Genomic DNA, 17771 nt, shown 5'->3' on the forward strand with positions numbered 1-17771 from the left:
TTTTTTTTTTTTTTTTTTTTTTTTTTTTTTTGAAAAGGAAATGCGATCTTTCATTTTTATAGTGAATAAACTTGAGTGAATAATGGAAAAAAAAAACAAATTAGAAACAATTCAGGAGATACGTTTCATAGCCTTTTTATTTTCCAAAAATAAAATACAATTCATTAAAAATAGGGAATAATTGGTAAATTTTTTCCAATAATAGTATTGGATGGCATGTGTGTGCAGATATTGCTTCCAGCAGATATGTGGAAGGTTGGTTCATGCACCCGCTGTCAACAAATTCCATAAATGAACTAGCATGGAAGTGGGAGGGTCTAATGCCTCAATATAACTCAGATGAATGGATGTTCGGAATGTGTTGATGATACGAACGATACATAGGTCGGTTCTCGATGACTACGACGGAGTGAACTATGATGATCGATAACATCCCAGGACTTGGGATAGCATCAAGACATATGGGTCATGTTGGTTGGAAACTGAGATAACATAATGAGACCCAACGTTGCATTGAGAAACCTTGACCTCTGAGTAAAAGGCAAAGTCGAGCTGAATGACTTGGTCTAGTGTAGAGGCATGTCAGTTAAGTCGTAGATGATTGAACATGCACACAAGCGTGACATGTGTGGCCGAACAAGCTTGAATTCCACATAAGTTGTGTTCGGTTAGCGTAAACGAACTTCGCTTAAGGTCCAACAAAGCCACAAAGACGGGTGAAGATGAATATGAGGCTTGGGTTCTCCTCAAGGCTAGTCATGAGCGTGTCAAAATCACAGCAAAACGCTAACTTAAAGGCCACATCGGTATCTCATTCTCCGTGTGTATTTCTAGAAATATGCTAGATAAGGCAGTTCCTTCCCCTTCCCCACCAAGCAAGAAAGTGATCAATGAATTCTTAAACTATCGATTTTCCTTCAAAGGTTAGCAGTGGCAGAAAAATAAGATCAATTGAATTTGAGCCATTGAACTGGGTTCAGACAGTAACGTCCTCTTTGTAATTATTGCTTCATGGGTCATTTATGTTATGTGTGATAAATAATTCAACTTTTGATGAAATGTTTAATCCATCTCTAAAAACTTTAAAAAATAATAAATCGTTTAGGTTTTTTTTTTTTTTGTTTTTTTTTTATTTTTTATAATTCATGAACATAATAGACAGTCTAATATCTTAAACATTTTTTTATAAAAAAAAATGACAAGACAATTAAAATTGAATGATATTAAAAAATAGATGGACAGAATCTATTAAAGTACTTGTAAAATTGAATGATATTAAAAAATGGATGGCCAGAATCTATTAAAGTAGATGTAAGATCACACATCCAGTTGAAGAGAGAAACGAGAAAACAGAACATTCTTTTGGAAACAAGGAAATGAAGCATTTTTTTTCTTTATGAGGGTGTGAAAACCCCTGAAAACCCCTTCCCATTAAATGTGTTTTAAAGCTCAACCCGTGAGACTGACAGCAATATGTAACAGACAATATTGGCTGGCAATGAACTTTGTCTATTACAAATGATATTAGAGCCAAACACCAAGCAGACGCTGGCTCCAAGAGAGATGGATTGTGAAATAGACGCCGGCTCCAAGAGAGATGGATTGTGAAATAGGCTCCGAGAGAGATGAATTGTGAAATCTCACATCTGTTGGAAAGGAAAACTCACATCTGTTGGAAAGGAGAACGAAGCATCCCTTCCAAGTTTATAAGGGTGTAGAAAGCTCCCCCTAGTAGACACATTTTAAAACTGTGAGACTATCAAAGATACGTAATTGGCCAAAACGGACAATATCCCCTAACGGTTATAGTACTCAGGAAAAAAAAACAAAAAACCGCCCTATTGAGTGTAAATCAAAGAGGAAAAAGGAACAATTATTTTGTCATAGATTGACAAACTATGCAGAAGAAGCAGTAAATGAAAAAAAAAGAGCATAAAAGACAATAGTATGGTGTGACAACAAGAATATATTAACCAACAACACACATTGCAGATTACATAATCATATATCAACTGAATATGACAATAGAAGAAACAAAGTAAAAAATTCCAATAAGTAGGGAGGCTACCTATACAAATCACACAATCACTGGATCACTCACAAACAAACTTCACAGAAGATGGGTTAGACAACAAGTCAACTATTCTTCCCTTTTAACCTTTTCTTTCTCCCCTTCTTTGCTCATCTTTAAACAGAGGGATGACAATCCTAAGTCAGATGCGTTACCAATTACCTCCTCGTGAACGAAGCGTCGTCTTTCCAAATCTTTCCTTTTTTTCTGTAAGGCAACAATTCTAACATACACAGGGAGTCATCAGCGTGCGGGTTACACTACTATCATCAATCATGAGGAAGAAAATAGAATATAGAGTAAGGAAGAAAAAAGATCAAGGATCATAAGCCATGTGGAAACTCGTGGTCGAACAAATGCAGATTTGGTTTCGTGTCATTGAGTGCTGCGATTCAACCCACCTCGTCCAATGCTTCTGGAAAATATGAAAGATGTTAGTCAACTTTTTAAGACATCTCCAGAATGGGGTACAACTCTACTGTATTACAAGAAAACAGTCAGTATAACAAGCTTCAAATGATAATAATGTCGAGATTATAATGTATACGTTGAAGGTAATCATGTTTCAAATTTGTTGCTCAAGTAGTAGTGGAGCTACTTGGTTAGCCACTCGATTCGCTGTAGTGTGTTCTAACTTCCCCTTGTGTTGGGTCTATATATACTATACTAAAGGTACAATCTCATAGAAAAATTGGGAACAAGCTCTCTACATCTATTGAGGAACTTCCCTATCATTCTCCATTATTGATGCTTGATCATGGTCCTTGCAGATTCTTTTAGATCACTTGTTGAGGGCTATCTGATAGGAAAATGGGGGGAACAAGCTTTCTACCTTCAGTTGAGGGGCATACCTATAAATGCATGACCATGGTCCAAAAACAAATTCAATTCATTACCTGGCTTGTAAGCTCAGGAGAAATTCATCACTACTGTGTGTGAACTCAAAGAAAAAAAAAGGAAAAAAATAGAGATTCTCCTAGTAAACTAGCAGAGTTGAGTTGAATGCCTAGACCTTTTACCCATTTTAGGTCAAAGGTTCTGAATTTCTTTTATCTCTGCTGGTTGGGGCTCAGGTTGCCAAATGATTTCCTAAATTAAATGGCCAAGGCCCCACCTGTAGTGTTAAGAGCGGACAAGATCTTCAGGACAAACATAGTGATTACGAACTTACCAGAGATCTAGAGGTGAGATGGGAGAATTTCTCAGTAACTCATGACAGAAGGTGCCAGAGATCGGGGAACGAGTTCATTCTTTAATTTCATTTTGGGTTCTTCGATTACTAATATTAATGTTTATACTTTTGGCTAATGAAAATTTCAAACTCCAAACAACATGGCTAGGATTATCGTCCTCTTGGAGTCACTTACAGTTCATACAATGGTCTGGGTATCATCAGAACAATATAAATGGTTTAACGAACAGTCTACAGTTCATGATCTCCAGCCTAGAATAGAGCATCATAATGTGGATGTGTCCATATGCACAACATCTCCCAGGACATGAAAGAAAAAGGATAGCTTAAAGAAAAGACATCACAGGTGGAGTTTGAAACAACTTTCCATTTCCTTCATCAATTCAGTCTCAACATCTCAAGAATTGCCTTCCGGATATCAAATGTTCCCAACATTTAATCCCAATACATACATCATATTACTTGAAAGACACCGATTGAGTGGCAGAAACATAATGATATTACATAAATTAAGGAGCATATCATAATAAGCAATCTAAATTACATAGATTAGCATCTTCCACAAAAGAAAAAAAGAATCACATCACAGATATGCAATCATAATACAGTCATTGAGTACACAGCAGTAGCTTTTTGAGAATAACAGCGTTGATTCATTTATTAGTTTTGTACATGACAGGAATCTGAATTAATACCTTCCAGGAAGTAATTGTGCTGCAGTAACGGGGCCCTTGGTGCTACCACCAAATCGCTTTGCCCTGTTCTCCTGCTCTTTCTCTACACGCATAGCTGCTACCTCCTTCTCCATGACAGCTACTTCCCTTCTCATCTTCTTTGCCTCAACCTCCATTGCTTTCGTCAGTGTCTCTACCTTCTTTGCTAACATCTGAAAAACATCGAGCACCAATGCCAGAATAGAAGTTAACATCTATGTAACTCATAGACGAAGAATAAATTACATAAGACTAAAAAGAACTTGTTTAGAAACAATCAACCTCAATGGCATCATCCTTGTCTTTAAGGCTCTGATCTTTCTCATGACCAGCTTTTCTCAATGCTATAACCTCCTTTTGGAGTAAATCATACAACATGCCTGGAACACTGTCTTCAGTCCCAGGTGTTGGAGACTCGTTTCCCTTTTCATCAGGATTACTTTTCCAATCATTATTAACTTCACTGTCCTTACTTGCATCACAGGACCGATTGAATGAATAACTGGGTAGAAGTCCATTTAATGACACCTTCCCTCGGTCCAATGACCTTGTGCCTCCATCAAATGATTTTGACGTGCCCTTAGCATGTTTCAACACTGTGCTACTGCTTGAGGACAAAGATCTAAACTGAGAACCTGGTGTCCTTTTGGGTAAAAGACCATTGGAAGTTAATTTCGAAACATTGTCGATTCCCCCGAGAGACTGTCGACGAGAGGGGCCATTGCTTACACTTCTCCCCTCTGGAGGAGCACTTCGATTACTACTACCAGATGACCCTCTCAAACTCTCTTCAAGCACTCTAAGTCGCAGTTGATACTTCTCCTGCAAACAGTAGCAGTGAGGCTTTTAGTTTCTGGTAACGGTGAACCACGTATAGTGAATTACAGTGATTGAGATAAAATTGGGTTACCTTCAATTGTGCTTCAGACCTTGCAGCTCGCTCAGATATAGTAAGTTTATCACGAAGTTGCTGCATTTCTCCCTGGAAATAGAAGCAATAGCACAACAAGAAGAAGATAAGCCCAGAGCAAAATATTGGGTTGAAAAGAGTCAACAAACTCAATTTACCTGCAAAAATCTTCGTTCTTCCAGCCATTGTTTTACTGGCATAACCTTGTCATTTGAATCTTTCCATTCGTTTGCTACTACTACAGCCACTCTGTTGGCTGATACCTTTGCACGAGCCAACTCTCTGTCCAGAGTTTTCCTTTCCTCCTGAAGAAAACAGAAATAAACCTCAGCTATTTCCGTAATGAGCTCCAAGATCCAAAATAAGTAGTACATGTAAAATAAAAGACAATTCTGATTCAAATATTTTGGCACATTACATTCATCTCCTGAACTTTGCGCTGATAATCTCTCACAGCATTTGCTGCCGCACCACCAGCAAGGACAGCCTCCTCCAGCTCCCTCACAGTTTGTGTTAATTTTTCAACCTCTGCAACTTTCTGTCGGTGCATCTTGTCCAAGATTTTGTTTTCTTCCTAAAGCAACCCATAAAACAACGAATGAAACAGCTGACACATTTAGATGTTAAGCATCATGCCCAGAAACATTACCTGACAAATCTCTATCTGTTTCATTAACTCTTGATTTTTGTTCTGTAAATCGTCCACCATAGAGGCCTTGGCCAGGGCACTTTGAACAGTCCTCTCAGCATCAACCAAAGCTGCTTCCTTTGATTTGGTTAGACGATCCAGTGCTTTGTTGTCATCTTGAAGCTTTGCGATCTTGAAATCAACCAAGACAACAAATATAAGCCCATAGTAATTTTCTTTTTCACTCGGTATATATGCTTATCGTGCCATATTTAATGAACAGTACCTCCTGTCGTGCAAGCTTGAGCTCAGCCTCCAAAGGTGCAAGAATGGCTTCGATTGGAGGCATGTCATCATCCTTTTGAGCAGCATGTACCCTCCTAAGAGTGGCTTCAGCGGCAAATTGAGCTGCCATTGAAGCCTTCTTCTCATCATTGATTTTCTTTATTTCAAGATTCTGAAAGAAGTTACATGATAAATTATTATAATCTTCAAAAAAATGGAGTAAATAAGGTTAAAAAAGGGATCAGTGAATACCTTGCTTTCAAGAAGAGATTCTGTCAACTTTAATTTCTCCTCGGCCTTTGATAGTTCTTCCGTCAGCTATATGCCAATTAAAAAACCCAATCAATAATTTTCATGCAATAAATTTCCAGAACATACATACATTGGTCAAAAGTAAAAAGTAAGTGACTCGGACATCATTAATGTTGCTCAAGGAAAACCTGTAAAGCCTTTCTGAATAAAGCCAAGCAGAAAAGCCAACTCTTTTGTGAACTTCAAAAGTTACAAAATATTTTTTTTTTTAAAACACGAAACAACTTCTCATTGAAATAATGAAAATGAATACAAAATAACTCGTAACAGCGAAAGAGATTTAACCAAACAACAAAAACTTAAAGCAACAAGTACACGCATACCCGTATAGAGATTTAACCATGAAAATAAATAATGAAAAAACAAAGAACTTTTTCAATATCTTCGCCTGGAAGACTTGGAGAGCTTGCAAACAAAAACTGAAGCTGCGAAAAAGACCTCTGCCAGTCACGTAACACCGAAAGCTACTACATTCTTTCAAAGAAAATCATGAACCGACCTCCAAGATTGTCATCAAGAAAAACATTCGAAACAACTGCAATACGCATAGAGATCAAGGTTGCAACAAGGACAACAGATCAAAGTGCTCAGCCTCCAAGAAAAAATGGTCAAACTACTAACCCTGAGTTTAAAGTGGGGAGATTTTGATATAGCAAGGAGGGAGAATCTCGATTTCAGTTTCTTCTCTGAAGGGGGTTTGATCTTTGTGTTTCTTGTGGCTTCATTTTTACCAAATTTTAATAAGAACGATCTTGAAGGAGAGATTTCTCAATTACTGCCCCAAACTCTTGGAATTATCAAATAAGTTGTCTCATTCTTTTGAAACCAAAAACCTGTCAGTTAATTAGTGAGAAGATTAATACCCCAGACCTCAATAACCTTTCCACTGGATTTTATGTCAACTGAGCCAACTCTTTACTTCAATTCAAATTTCAGAACAATCGATGAAATTAAAGTCTGGGAAGAAATATTAATCAGACCCCGAAATGTTTACTGGTGGCTTCAAATGTGTTGCGTTCCCATTATGTTAATGGAAGATTCTTCAAAGAAATCCAACCACCATAGCAGATAATGAATTCAGGGTGAGAATGCTTTTCCCTAGACCAAAATTTGATCCTCAAATACAAATCACCAATAAGTTTGCATTTTTCATCAAAGATCTCTGTAGAAAACCAGGTCATATCATCCATGAAAGAGTTGATGGAGAAATTATTATGGAAATGAGACTAAAACACTATGCATATCCTTCCATGAACAGTGAGAAAATAATCTTGAAACTACCAATAACTTACTAAAATTATTGACAAGACATTATTTTCATTTCACCTGGAACCCAGAATTGAAAGACCGAAGATTGATGATTGGATTGAAGCACACCCTTCTTTAACCGAACCAACTCCGCCTAACTTAATGAAGACTACTTTACATAGATAGGTTCTGGTTTGGAGGAAGCACAAACCAAGGGAGTTTGAGGTAAAATGAAACATCTATCAACTTTTCCTCATATTTCAACAGAAAGTCCTCAACATTTCCCAGAAGGCCAACCTTTCTTGTCTTGATAAGAAAAGATATGTAGGAGGCCAAATGTCACAATCCATGACTATGTTATGGAGATAACTGGACTTGGCCAAGTGAGATGTCCCATTCTCATCTCTATCTTGTTTAAAAAACGGCAAACGCACTGGAAGATGAAGAAGCTCAACCAAAGAGCATTCACACCAACGAAGATGAAATTCAGATAGAGGAAGTACTCTTAAAATATAAAGAATCTGTCATCTGCAAACCAAATGCAGCAAGAAAATTTACGAATACAGCAACTCTCTAATTCCATGATAATTAAACAGGCAGCGGATACTGAAATGAAACGACCCGGAAGGTTAAGTCCAGCGGGAGAAGGAGGATAGAACTAAAAATGGAAGACGAAAGAGGAGAGAGGAGAGAGCATTTGAGGGGAGGGGGGCTGGGTACTTCATTGACAGAAGATCCTTATGAAGAAGGATAAAACTGAGCACTAAAAGTTCTAAAGATCAAAGGAGACCCCTAAAGCTAACGCCAACTTTAAAATATTTTAGAGAATCAAGAGGCCTAGGAGGAAGAATGAATGGAACCCATAAGAAGCATTGTACAAATAAAGGGAAAGCTTGGAAAATCAAAAGTAATTTCCAGAATGCTTGGTTCTAGAAATTGGTATACGGATATACTTCTTCCCCACTTAGGGATGGAACTTACCGATCCACATTGCCAAAGAGAAACTGGCATATCAAAAATGGGAACAACCGACCAATAATTACCAAGAGAATGCCAACAAAATAGAAATAAGAACAATTAAGGGATTCTTATTGGGAAGCCTAGATCTCAACTATACAAAAGGCAAACCCAAACTACTAATAGAAAAATACTCCATCCTACACTTTACAAACACCGCAGTTAGTTTTGTGGTGGTCTCCAATTATGAAGAGGTGTTGAATTTCAAGTAATTTCGTAAGTCCCTTAAACTAATCGAGAAGAATACGCAAAATTAACAGCATTAAAATGTCCCACAAACATTCAAGTGATCAAAATATTAACCTCTTCAACTGCCTTCTCTCTAAGCCGCTCAGACAACTTCAAAGCCTTGATCTTCGCCTGAGCTTCCCCAAGCTCTCTATCCTTATCTGCAAACAAAAAACAGAAAACAGAAACCCCACTCAAAAAAAAAGTATATATATCGAATCAAACACGAACACTTGACAAAACAAGCAAAATCCCCTTAAAATCCCTCTAAAGAAACACCAGATCGAACCACATTTCGCACCTCGCACTTCATTCTCAAGGCGATTGAGCTCCACCTTCACCGGATCCGAGCCATGAAACAAGTTCAAGAAGTCGTCAGCGTCCATACTCGGCCTAACCGACGTCCGCCGCCGCGACGAGCTTTTCCCCTCCCTGAAAGATCCCGAGACCGTCAACGGCGTGGGATTCGGTGCCGAAATCGGCGTCGACGTAGCCTGAGAATCCACCGCCCGTCCGTTACTAACCTCCGGCAAAAACCCATCTCCATCACCAGATATCTCCGCCATAACCTGATCTACCCAAATCTCTCCCTTCTCCCCCCCTTCACATTCAGTGCAAGTCCAACCCAGGATCCAAAAACGCTTCCGCTCCAATCTCAAAAATGGTACATTACATTCACCACATAATTAAAAACAAAAAAACAAAGAGAAACAGAACAATATAATACCCTTAAACTCAGGTATGGATACAAATGCAGACGAAATCTGGAGAAAGAGAGAAAGAAAAAGAAAAAGAAAGGAGGAGAGTAGAAATCAGGAATTGGGTTCGTTAAATAAGGCTAAAATCCTCTCTCTACGAATGGAATAAATGAGTCTAGAGAGAAAAAGATGGGAAATGGGAGCTCTGCTTCCTCTGCCCGCGCGTTTCTCTCTCTCTCTCTCTCTCTCTACAAATTCGAGAGGCCGTGTCAGTGTGTGGGGAAAGTCTGTTTAGAGAGAGACACACAGACAGAGACAGATAGAAAGAGAGCGAGTGAGTGACTGAAAAAGAGAGAGCTAATTTTGTTCCCTCTAATTACTTTTTTTTTATTTCATTATCCACAACAATAATATAAAAAAATATACTCTTTAATTTATATTTTATGGTTTGATTGTTTTTTTTTTTTTTTGTTAATTATCATTATCTAAATTTAAAAAGATAAATTAGGTTTTTTATTTTTAAATTATTTTAAAATAGTAATTAATAAAGCAAATAAAAACTAAATACTTATACATTGCCAACTAATATTGTCCCTTAGATTTTAAACATTATGTAGCAAAATGTTTGCCCCTCCACTTTTTTTTAAAATGTATTTATATTGAAAAAGACGTTTCTGCAGTAATCACTATTTTTTTAAAATATATTTCATTTATGTATTTGTCTTATTTGTTCCTCATCCCACGCAAGAAGGGCTATAAAAATACAGAAAACTTGAATAATGTAACAGCCTAGATCTACGCTAGCAGATATTGTCTTCTTTGAATTTTCTCTTTCGAACTTTTCTTTAAGACTTTTAAAACGCGTCTGCTAGTCCCTTATAAAGGATGGTTTGTTCTCCTCAACATCACACGTAATTTTTTTTTTTTTTTTTTTTACTGTTTTAACTCATTTATATTACAATAATATAAAATATTACCTTATAAATATTGTGGGAAAAGGATAAATAAAAATAATGACCGATAGACTTATGGGTAATGGGCCCAAATTAATCTGAACCCATTACTCTTTTACTCTTTTTAAATGGACGGCTAACAAAACGACCTGATGTTACATAAGCGATACGAAACGAGTTGAAACAGACAATATTTACTAGCGGTAAATTTTGACTGTTACAATAAAGATACAAATTTTTGATGTATTGGTTGAAGATATAATGCAAACGAATCAAAATGCTATATAAGCGATGCTGACATTATAACGGAAAGGGTGTAGAGCTAATCTATGTGCTATTTGTTCAATAAATATCTTTCGTGTTTATATTTTAGGTTTAGGGTTTTAATTTTGCGTGTGGGACTTCTTTTTGTTTTATGTATAAATTAATGGGCCGTCTTTTTATAAATGTGGTCATACGTCAATCTCAACATTGTGTATCTTTTGTTATAATATAATAAATTATTCGAATTTTATATTTTTCTTATATAATATAGCGTACGATAGCAATTACAATATTGGTCACGAGAGAGAAGGTTTAAAAAAATTCAAACTTTTTTTATTGGTTGTAACCGTTTATAAGGGCACGAGCCTTGCGTCATTCAATAGACTCGATAGCGTTATATTTGGCTTTGTAGACCCACTTGCAGTGCGAACCCAAACATATAATGTTATTACCAATTAATTAAAAAAATATGATATTTTTAAATATTTTAAAAACACCGAAGAATTCAAAAGTAATTTTTGTTGAAATTCAAAAGGAAATTCCAAAGCTTTTGTGAATGGCCGCTAGGGTTTAAGAACCCGCCCTTAAACCCAAAACTTCCTCAATCTCGGTGTCCTATCTCTCTCAAGCCTCGAATGTCATTCCTCAAATCGCTACCATTCAAACCCATCTTCGCATGGTCAAAGAAGCCCTCCAATGCTTGGCTCACCTGCGGCGAATCTCCCGCTTTCCCTCCCCTTTCACCTGCAACAAGCTTGTCCACTCTCTCATCAACTCCGGCTGCGGCGAGCTCTCCGCCAAAGTGCTTTTCCACTTTCTCTCCAAAGGGTACACTCCCCATTCATCGTCTTTCAATTCCATCATCTCCTTTTTCTGTAAATTAGGGAACATAAAATATGCCGAACGGATTTTGAATTCAATGCCCAGATTTGGGTGCTCGCCTGATATTGTGTCATACAATTCTTTGTTACATGGGTATTGTGCGAGTTATAAGATTAGAGAGGTTTGTTTTCTTGTTAATAGACTTCGTCGGGGTGTGTTGAATCCTGATTTGGTTATGTTTAATATACTGTTTAATGGGTTTGCTAAGGTTTATATGAAGAATGAGGCGTTTATGTATCTGGGTTTGATGTGGAAATCCTGTTTGCCTAATGTTGTTACTTATGGTACACTTGTTGATATGTTCTGTAAGATGGGGGATATGGAAGTGGGTAACAAAATGTTTTTTGATATGATGAAGGTGGGGGTTGTGCCTAATTTGGTTGCTTTTAGCTCCTTGATTGATGGGTATTGCAAGGCTGGGAGTTTGGATGTTGCATTTGGATACTTAGAGAGAATGCAACAATGTTCGGTTCAGCCGAACGAGTTCACATATTCAACGTTGATTGATGGTTGTTGCAAGCAGGGGATGTTGGAAAGAGCTGACTTTTTGTTTGAAGAGATGTTGAGTGTTGGTATTCTGCCTAATTGTACGGTTCATACTTCGATAATAGACGGACATTTTAAGAAGGGAAATGTAGACAATGCGTTGAAGTATATAAACAGGATGTTCGATCGAGAAATAGGACTCGATCTAACAGCATATACGGTAGTTATCTCGGGCTTCCGTAGAGTTGGTAGGTTGCATAAGGCAATGGAAGCTGCAGAAAATGTGGTGAAGAATGGATTACTTCCTGATAGGATAATACTAACAGCTATTATGGATGTGCATTTCAAAGCTGGAAACTTAAAAGAAGCTTTGAATGCATACAGAATGTTACTCGCTAGGGGTTTCGAGCCTGATACCGTGACTCTATCCGCTCTAATAGATGGTCTATGCAAGAACGGATACTTGCCGGAGGCTAGACAGTACGTGGTCAAAGAAAAGGCCAATGAAATTCTATATACAGTGTTTATAGATGCACTATGTAAGGAGGGTAATTTAGATGAAGCTGAGAGAACCATCAAGGAAATGTGTGAGGCAGGGTTTGTTCCTGATAAATATGTGTATACTTCTTGGATTGCAGAGCTTTGCAAGCAAGGAAATTTGCTCAAGGCTTTCACGGTCAAGAAAAGGATGGTTCAAGAGAACATTGAACCTGATTTATTAACCTACAGTTCCCTGATTGGTGGTTTGGCGGAGAAGGGACTAATGATAGAAGCCAAACAGGTTTTTGATGACATGTTAAATGCAGGAATCACTCCAGATTCTGTTGCTTATGACATCCTTATAAGAGGGTATCATAATCAGGGTAATGTAGTTGCGATTTCAGGTCTACACGATGAAATGAGAACGAGAGGAATTGTTATTGAACATTAATACACGAGATTCGACGCCGGGTCTAATCCTTCAATTTATACCGGAACCTTCCATACGGAAGTCAAGAGGCATGTGATTGGCATCAGAATATCGAAAATAGAGAGATTCCAAGTCATATATAGTCCTCCATATATTGCTTTGCTTATTGCAGGTTTCAAATGCTCCCAAAGGTTTTAAATCATGCTGTTCACATGTGGGTTATCGACATAAGGTGCTGTTTCGATATCTACTATCGATCACATGTAAACAAAATCGAACTCTAGACTTCTATGCAACCAATTTGCATCTCTATGATCTCATGCTCTCTGTTTGGCAGATTTTGTGCTTCTCCTCTTGCTGAGTAGCTGCAACATGAGATCTGGGAATAGACATGGCATTGCTTGAGATGGCACCTGATGGTTGCTGTAGTGTTGGAGAATTTCAAGTCGTCAGCTGCTACTGAAGAAAAATACCTATTCTTGCACGCTTTCTAAATCTTTATTGAATCCATTGAAGATTTGTAGTGAACCCAAATAAACACCACACACACATAGGAATTGTTGCTTATGAAGAATCTCTCAATCGAAATAGAATTATCCATTCAAGGTTGATCATTGTTTTTCAGCATATATACATTTAATACACAATTGGTTGTTCCTTTGTAGTAGTAACAGAATACGCTTAATACAACAGTGGACTAAAATCCACCCTCAAGAACAAGGGCCAAAAAGTTCATTAAGGTTTGATTCTTCATGTCTAATCCAAGCACATTAACATGAACATTTGATTCTTTTTCAAAGCAATATAAAGTGCAAAATGCCAATCTACATTTATAACAAACGAAAGGCATCTAAGCAACATTTTGTGATTGAACAATCCTTATGGTCGCAGCATATTGGAGATGGAAAACCATTTCACTAATACAGATCAAAACAAAAATGGAGGTCCTGTTTGTCAGAACTTAAAAAATGCCTATGTATATGCTTCTGCGAATCAAGAGAAAACATGTACACAAAAGGTGTTTCCCAATACAAAGTGAAGATATGGCCATTTAGAAGTAAAAGACAGAACCACAAAGAAAGGTAACAAAAATACGACCTATATCATATATAAATACATATATACAGACGACCAAAATTTAAGCACAAACCAAAGTGAAGAAAAACAAAACAAAATCATAATGTAGCCAAGTACTGGGAAATTTCTGTTCTTACAGTAGCTATAATATGAGGAATCTTGAACCATTCGAGCAACTTTTCCTTTGGAGTGTTGTTTGCTGCTTGATAAAAATAGTGTCAAAGATCTGAATCTTGCTTGCTAGCTAAGCGGAGTTCGTGCAATTCATTGAGGATCCATTCTTCCCCAGTGTGGCCGCCCAATACCAAGACTCTTGTCCCTCCAACCACGCAAGTACTGTGGCCCCAAGAAAATTTAGGTGGCTGTCCAGGAACGTTGAGAATCCTCCATGACGGTTTCTCCTCAGCTGGATCCAAAAGGAATAGTTGAGAAGGCGAATGTAACCCGGCAATGGACCCTCCGAAAATGATAATCCTTCCACAGGGCATGCTGACTGCTACGTGATCGAGTCTTGGTGGAGGAACCACGGCATTCTGACCACCAATGCCAGTCAATGCACTGCATTCAAGTTGCCTCCATCGCGGTTCTTCCTCTTCTAGATCTATGGTGTACGCCTCGCCTGATCGTAAGCGTAAGTGTCCACTCTTGGCAAGGCCACCAAACATTAGAATTTTTGTTCGACCATAAACTGAAAGGGAATGTCCCAATCTAGAAGGGGGAGTCCCGGATGTGGGAATCTCTCTCCAGGTTGGCTTGTCTATTGTTAGATCCAACAAGTATGTGTCACTGAGAAGGACCCCGGCATCTGTACATCCACCTGAAACAACCAGTTTAGAACCTTCGATCATACAGGAGCTATGCCAGGATCTAGGCAATGGAGGAGCTCCACCAGAGATTTCTTTCCATGTTGGTTGCTGAGCATCCAAATCAAGTACAAAAACATCGTTGAGCAATCCTTGACTACCACATCCACCAAAAACAACTAACCAAGAACCATTCAAACAAGATAGAGTGTGGCCCCAACGTCCAGGTGGGGAGGATTTCACGCTTACTCTGCGCCACTCAGGATTTGCAGCATCAAGATTGAGAACAAAGGTATCGTCCATGGGTTGCATATTGACTCCTTCCCCACCAAATAATACAAGTCGGTTACCTGCGGCACAAGCACTAAAATTGCAACGTAAAGGTTCCACAGCTCCACCGACCGTCAGTTTTCTCCAACATACAGCTTCAAGAGTAGTAAGTTCCCGGGCCAAGCGCCCCCAACCAAGTTTCTTTGTCATTTGTTCCAATGTTCCAGTCACTTCTCTTCCCCATGCATTCTGACATACCATCTTCCTTAAGTGCTCATTCTTTGTCAATTGACGAGTCCTTCGGCAAACTGATCCAATAGATGCAACATCTCTTGGTGTCAAGCGCGATAAAATGTTATGGGCCAAGACTTCATCTGAAAGCTGCAGTATCCAACAGATTTCTTTAAGCAGACCAAAAGGTGGTTGATCAATCAGATGAGCACTTTTGCCTGATAGATCATATTTTTTGGCGCAAGTTTCTTTGAAAACAGGATACGACAATCGATTAAGGTCTATCTTTGTCTCAGAAAACACTTGAATTCCTATAATGTGTGTTACGGTGCCATCATCATCATGTATGGGTGCAAGTTTTAGCCTATTCACCATAGGGGTGCCGTCCTTTCTGAAATTGAGAAGTTCACCTTGGAATTCAACACCTTCTTCAAGGCATCTTTTGATTTCAGAAACAACCACCGGATCAACCAAAGGGTGTCGCCTTTGTGCACGAGGATCTCTATATTGTAAGAACCGACTGAAACAAAAAGTTTCCATATGAGTTGATAAAACTTTACAAACAAGAATAATTACAAAACCAGGGATCAGGTCATGCTGGGCATACACTGAAATGCAACTAAATCAGGCATTAATGTGGATTAAGGTAATCAAATAGTAAATCCCCCCACCGCCCCACCAAAAAAAGAGCACAACAATTGTAGACAGATAAGAGCTCGGAGGAGAAAACCAATAACAGACCTTGATCTGGATAGAGTCAGGGGATACATTACAGCAATCTCCTTAATCAGAGTCACCTAAGGTTCGCACTGAGCCATCGCCATTTGAGATAATTAGACAAGGAAATCAAAATGGGCTCCACTTTCTTCCCCCTCTATCTTTCCTAACAGGGTGCCAATCAGAATTTAGTCTCAAATCATACAAATGTGCTTCTGTTTCATATAGTAACTTGTAAATAAAGGGACTCAACAGTCGTTTGCTTAAGGAATCAGCCAGCACAGAGAAGCCACCCTCAACAAGCAGAACACATCGCAACAGGAAACACCATGAAAAACTGATTTTGCAAAAAGGAATTCCTACTGAAAATTGAATCAAATCACAACACAAAAGGGCACATAAATTGCCCTAACTACAAACAAACAGAAGCACAAATCTAATTCTCCTGGATTAATTCATTCCAAACAACTGTCCCAAGCATCCAAAAGTTCCTCCTACCGTAAATTACATTTTGAATCCATTGGTACCAAAATTACCACAGCCTCCAATACCAAAAACGGAAAGCTAAAAACAGCCAAAAAAAATCATCACGCAATTGAGTCTCGTCATACCAATTCTGGCCGAGGACCTCATCGGCGCGATATCCGGTGTAGATCTCAAAGACTTTATTGACGTAGATGATGGGGAATTCGGGCTCAAGAGCATCGGAGACCACGAAGGAAATTGGAGTCATTGGGTAAAAGAACAGGCCAGGCTTTAAAGGAAGCTCGCTCACTTGCTCTTCTTCTTCTTCTTCTTCTTCATTTTCGAGTTGTTCGTCGTCGTGCTTGGAGCATTTTAGCCTCTTGCCGGAGCTCTGAACCTCCGGTTCATCATCGTTTCTCGCCATTGGCTTTCGCCGCTTTCTTTCTTCCGTCAGAGCCTGAAAATGGAAGTGATTGAATTGGCCTCCGAGATATTTATTTGCTCAATAGCGGTGAAGGAAAATACCCCTATCCCACTCGAAAATCACGAATTTGCCACATACTAACATTAGTACAAGACTAAAATTATTATTTTAATTTTAATTTTTTTAATTCAAGAAATTAAACTAAGACCCTCAAAACTCTAATTATTAAAAGTATTATCCATTAAATTATGCCCCAAAAATCTTATTCAAAATTATAATACCTTGTTTTCAATTTTTCCTTTTATTTTTTTTAAATGAAAATTTCATATTCTATATAATTAGTTTTTAGTTTTTATTTAATCAAGTTCTTATTGTTTACTAAATAAAATTTAAATATATATAATTTATTCTGACAAAATTGTAATGGATGTTTGAAAATTTGAATAAAAATTATTGTATTTTTAATAGGTTCATTAATAAAATATTAAAAAAATTTAATTAGTTAATAGTAAAAGAACCTGATTAATTATAAGTACAATAAGGAAAACTTATACTCAATTTAACCCATATGAAAATTAATTGGTTGATACTTTTAGTAACTATATTTAATTACTTTAATTTGATATATTTCGATCAATAAAAATGAACTAAATAAATACATAATTATTTATTATTACAATAGAATATTTAACTAAATATAATTAAAGGCATTACACATTAAAAAAAGCGTCGGGAAATAAGTAGGTTAGATTTAATATATGTATATGTTCGTAAAAAAGAAATGGCAATAACGTAATTAAGGATAAAAAAGAGGGGTGAAAGAAAGGAGTGAGAGTCCACGTAAGAGAGAGTGGGGAACACGCGTGAGAATGATATTTGGAGGTAGAAAATATCTGACATTTTAGAGGCGACTACGAAAGTGCCACGTCACCATCAAACTCGTTAGATAAGATATTTTCTTCGGGAACAGAATTCCCTCTGACATGC

At 37.7% G+C, this 17771-nt stretch overlaps 3 protein-coding genes across 6 annotated transcripts; 1 reads left to right on the top strand and 2 right to left on the bottom strand.

The window, feature by feature from the left end:
* Positions 1–1948: 1948 nt before the first annotated feature.
* LOC111447536 (microtubule-associated protein 70-1-like) lies at positions 1949–9597 on the bottom strand. The gene is made up of 11 exons (XM_023086758.1): positions 8906–9597; positions 8680–8765; positions 6052–6117; positions 5801–5971; positions 5536–5706; positions 5305–5460; positions 5045–5191; positions 4887–4958; positions 4259–4798; positions 3959–4149; positions 1949–2486 (listed from the first exon to the last, which is right to left on the bottom strand). Exons 1-11 carry the CDS (start codon positions 9168–9170, stop codon positions 2447–2449), a joined length of 1905 nt encoding a protein of 634 aa, XP_022942526.1. The 5' UTR covers positions 9171–9597; the 3' UTR covers positions 1949–2446.
* A 1452-nt stretch (positions 9598–11049) lies between these two features.
* LOC111447887 (pentatricopeptide repeat-containing protein At2g01740) lies at positions 11050–13455 on the top strand. Of its 2 annotated transcripts, none has more exons than XM_023087259.1 (2): positions 11050–13060; positions 13135–13455. In XM_023087259.1, the coding sequence occupies exon 1, from the start codon at positions 11196–11198 to the stop codon at positions 12816–12818; it is 1623 nt and encodes a 540-aa protein (XP_022943027.1). In that variant the 5' UTR covers positions 11050–11195; the 3' UTR covers positions 12819–13060; positions 13135–13455. The 2 variants fall into 2 exon arrangements, with proteins under 2 accessions (XP_022943027.1, XP_022943028.1); XM_023087260.1 differs by having other exon boundaries at positions 11050–13029.
* Positions 13456–13754: 299 nt separating this feature from the next.
* On the bottom strand, positions 13755–16818 carry LOC111447692 (adagio protein 3-like). Of its 3 annotated transcripts, none has more exons than XM_023086982.1 (3): positions 16507–16597; positions 15920–16056; positions 13755–15698 (listed from the first exon to the last, which is right to left on the bottom strand). In XM_023086982.1, exons 2-3 carry the CDS (start codon positions 15946–15948, stop codon positions 14093–14095), a joined length of 1635 nt encoding a protein of 544 aa, XP_022942750.1. In that variant the 5' UTR covers positions 15949–16056; positions 16507–16597; the 3' UTR covers positions 13755–14092. The 3 variants fall into 3 exon arrangements, with proteins under 3 accessions (XP_022942750.1, XP_022942749.1, XP_022942748.1); XM_023086981.1 differs by having other exon boundaries at positions 15920–16061; positions 16507–16579; XM_023086980.1 differs by lacking the exon at positions 15920–16056 and having other exon boundaries at positions 16507–16818.
* Between the last annotated feature and the right edge of the window lie 953 nt (positions 16819–17771).

Source organism: Cucurbita moschata, unplaced genomic scaffold (genome assembly GCF_002738365.1).
Source record: "Cucurbita moschata cultivar Rifu unplaced genomic scaffold, Cmos_1.0 Cmo_Scf00009, whole genome shotgun sequence".
Classification (NCBI taxonomy): Eukaryota; Viridiplantae; Streptophyta; class Magnoliopsida; order Cucurbitales; family Cucurbitaceae; genus Cucurbita; species Cucurbita moschata.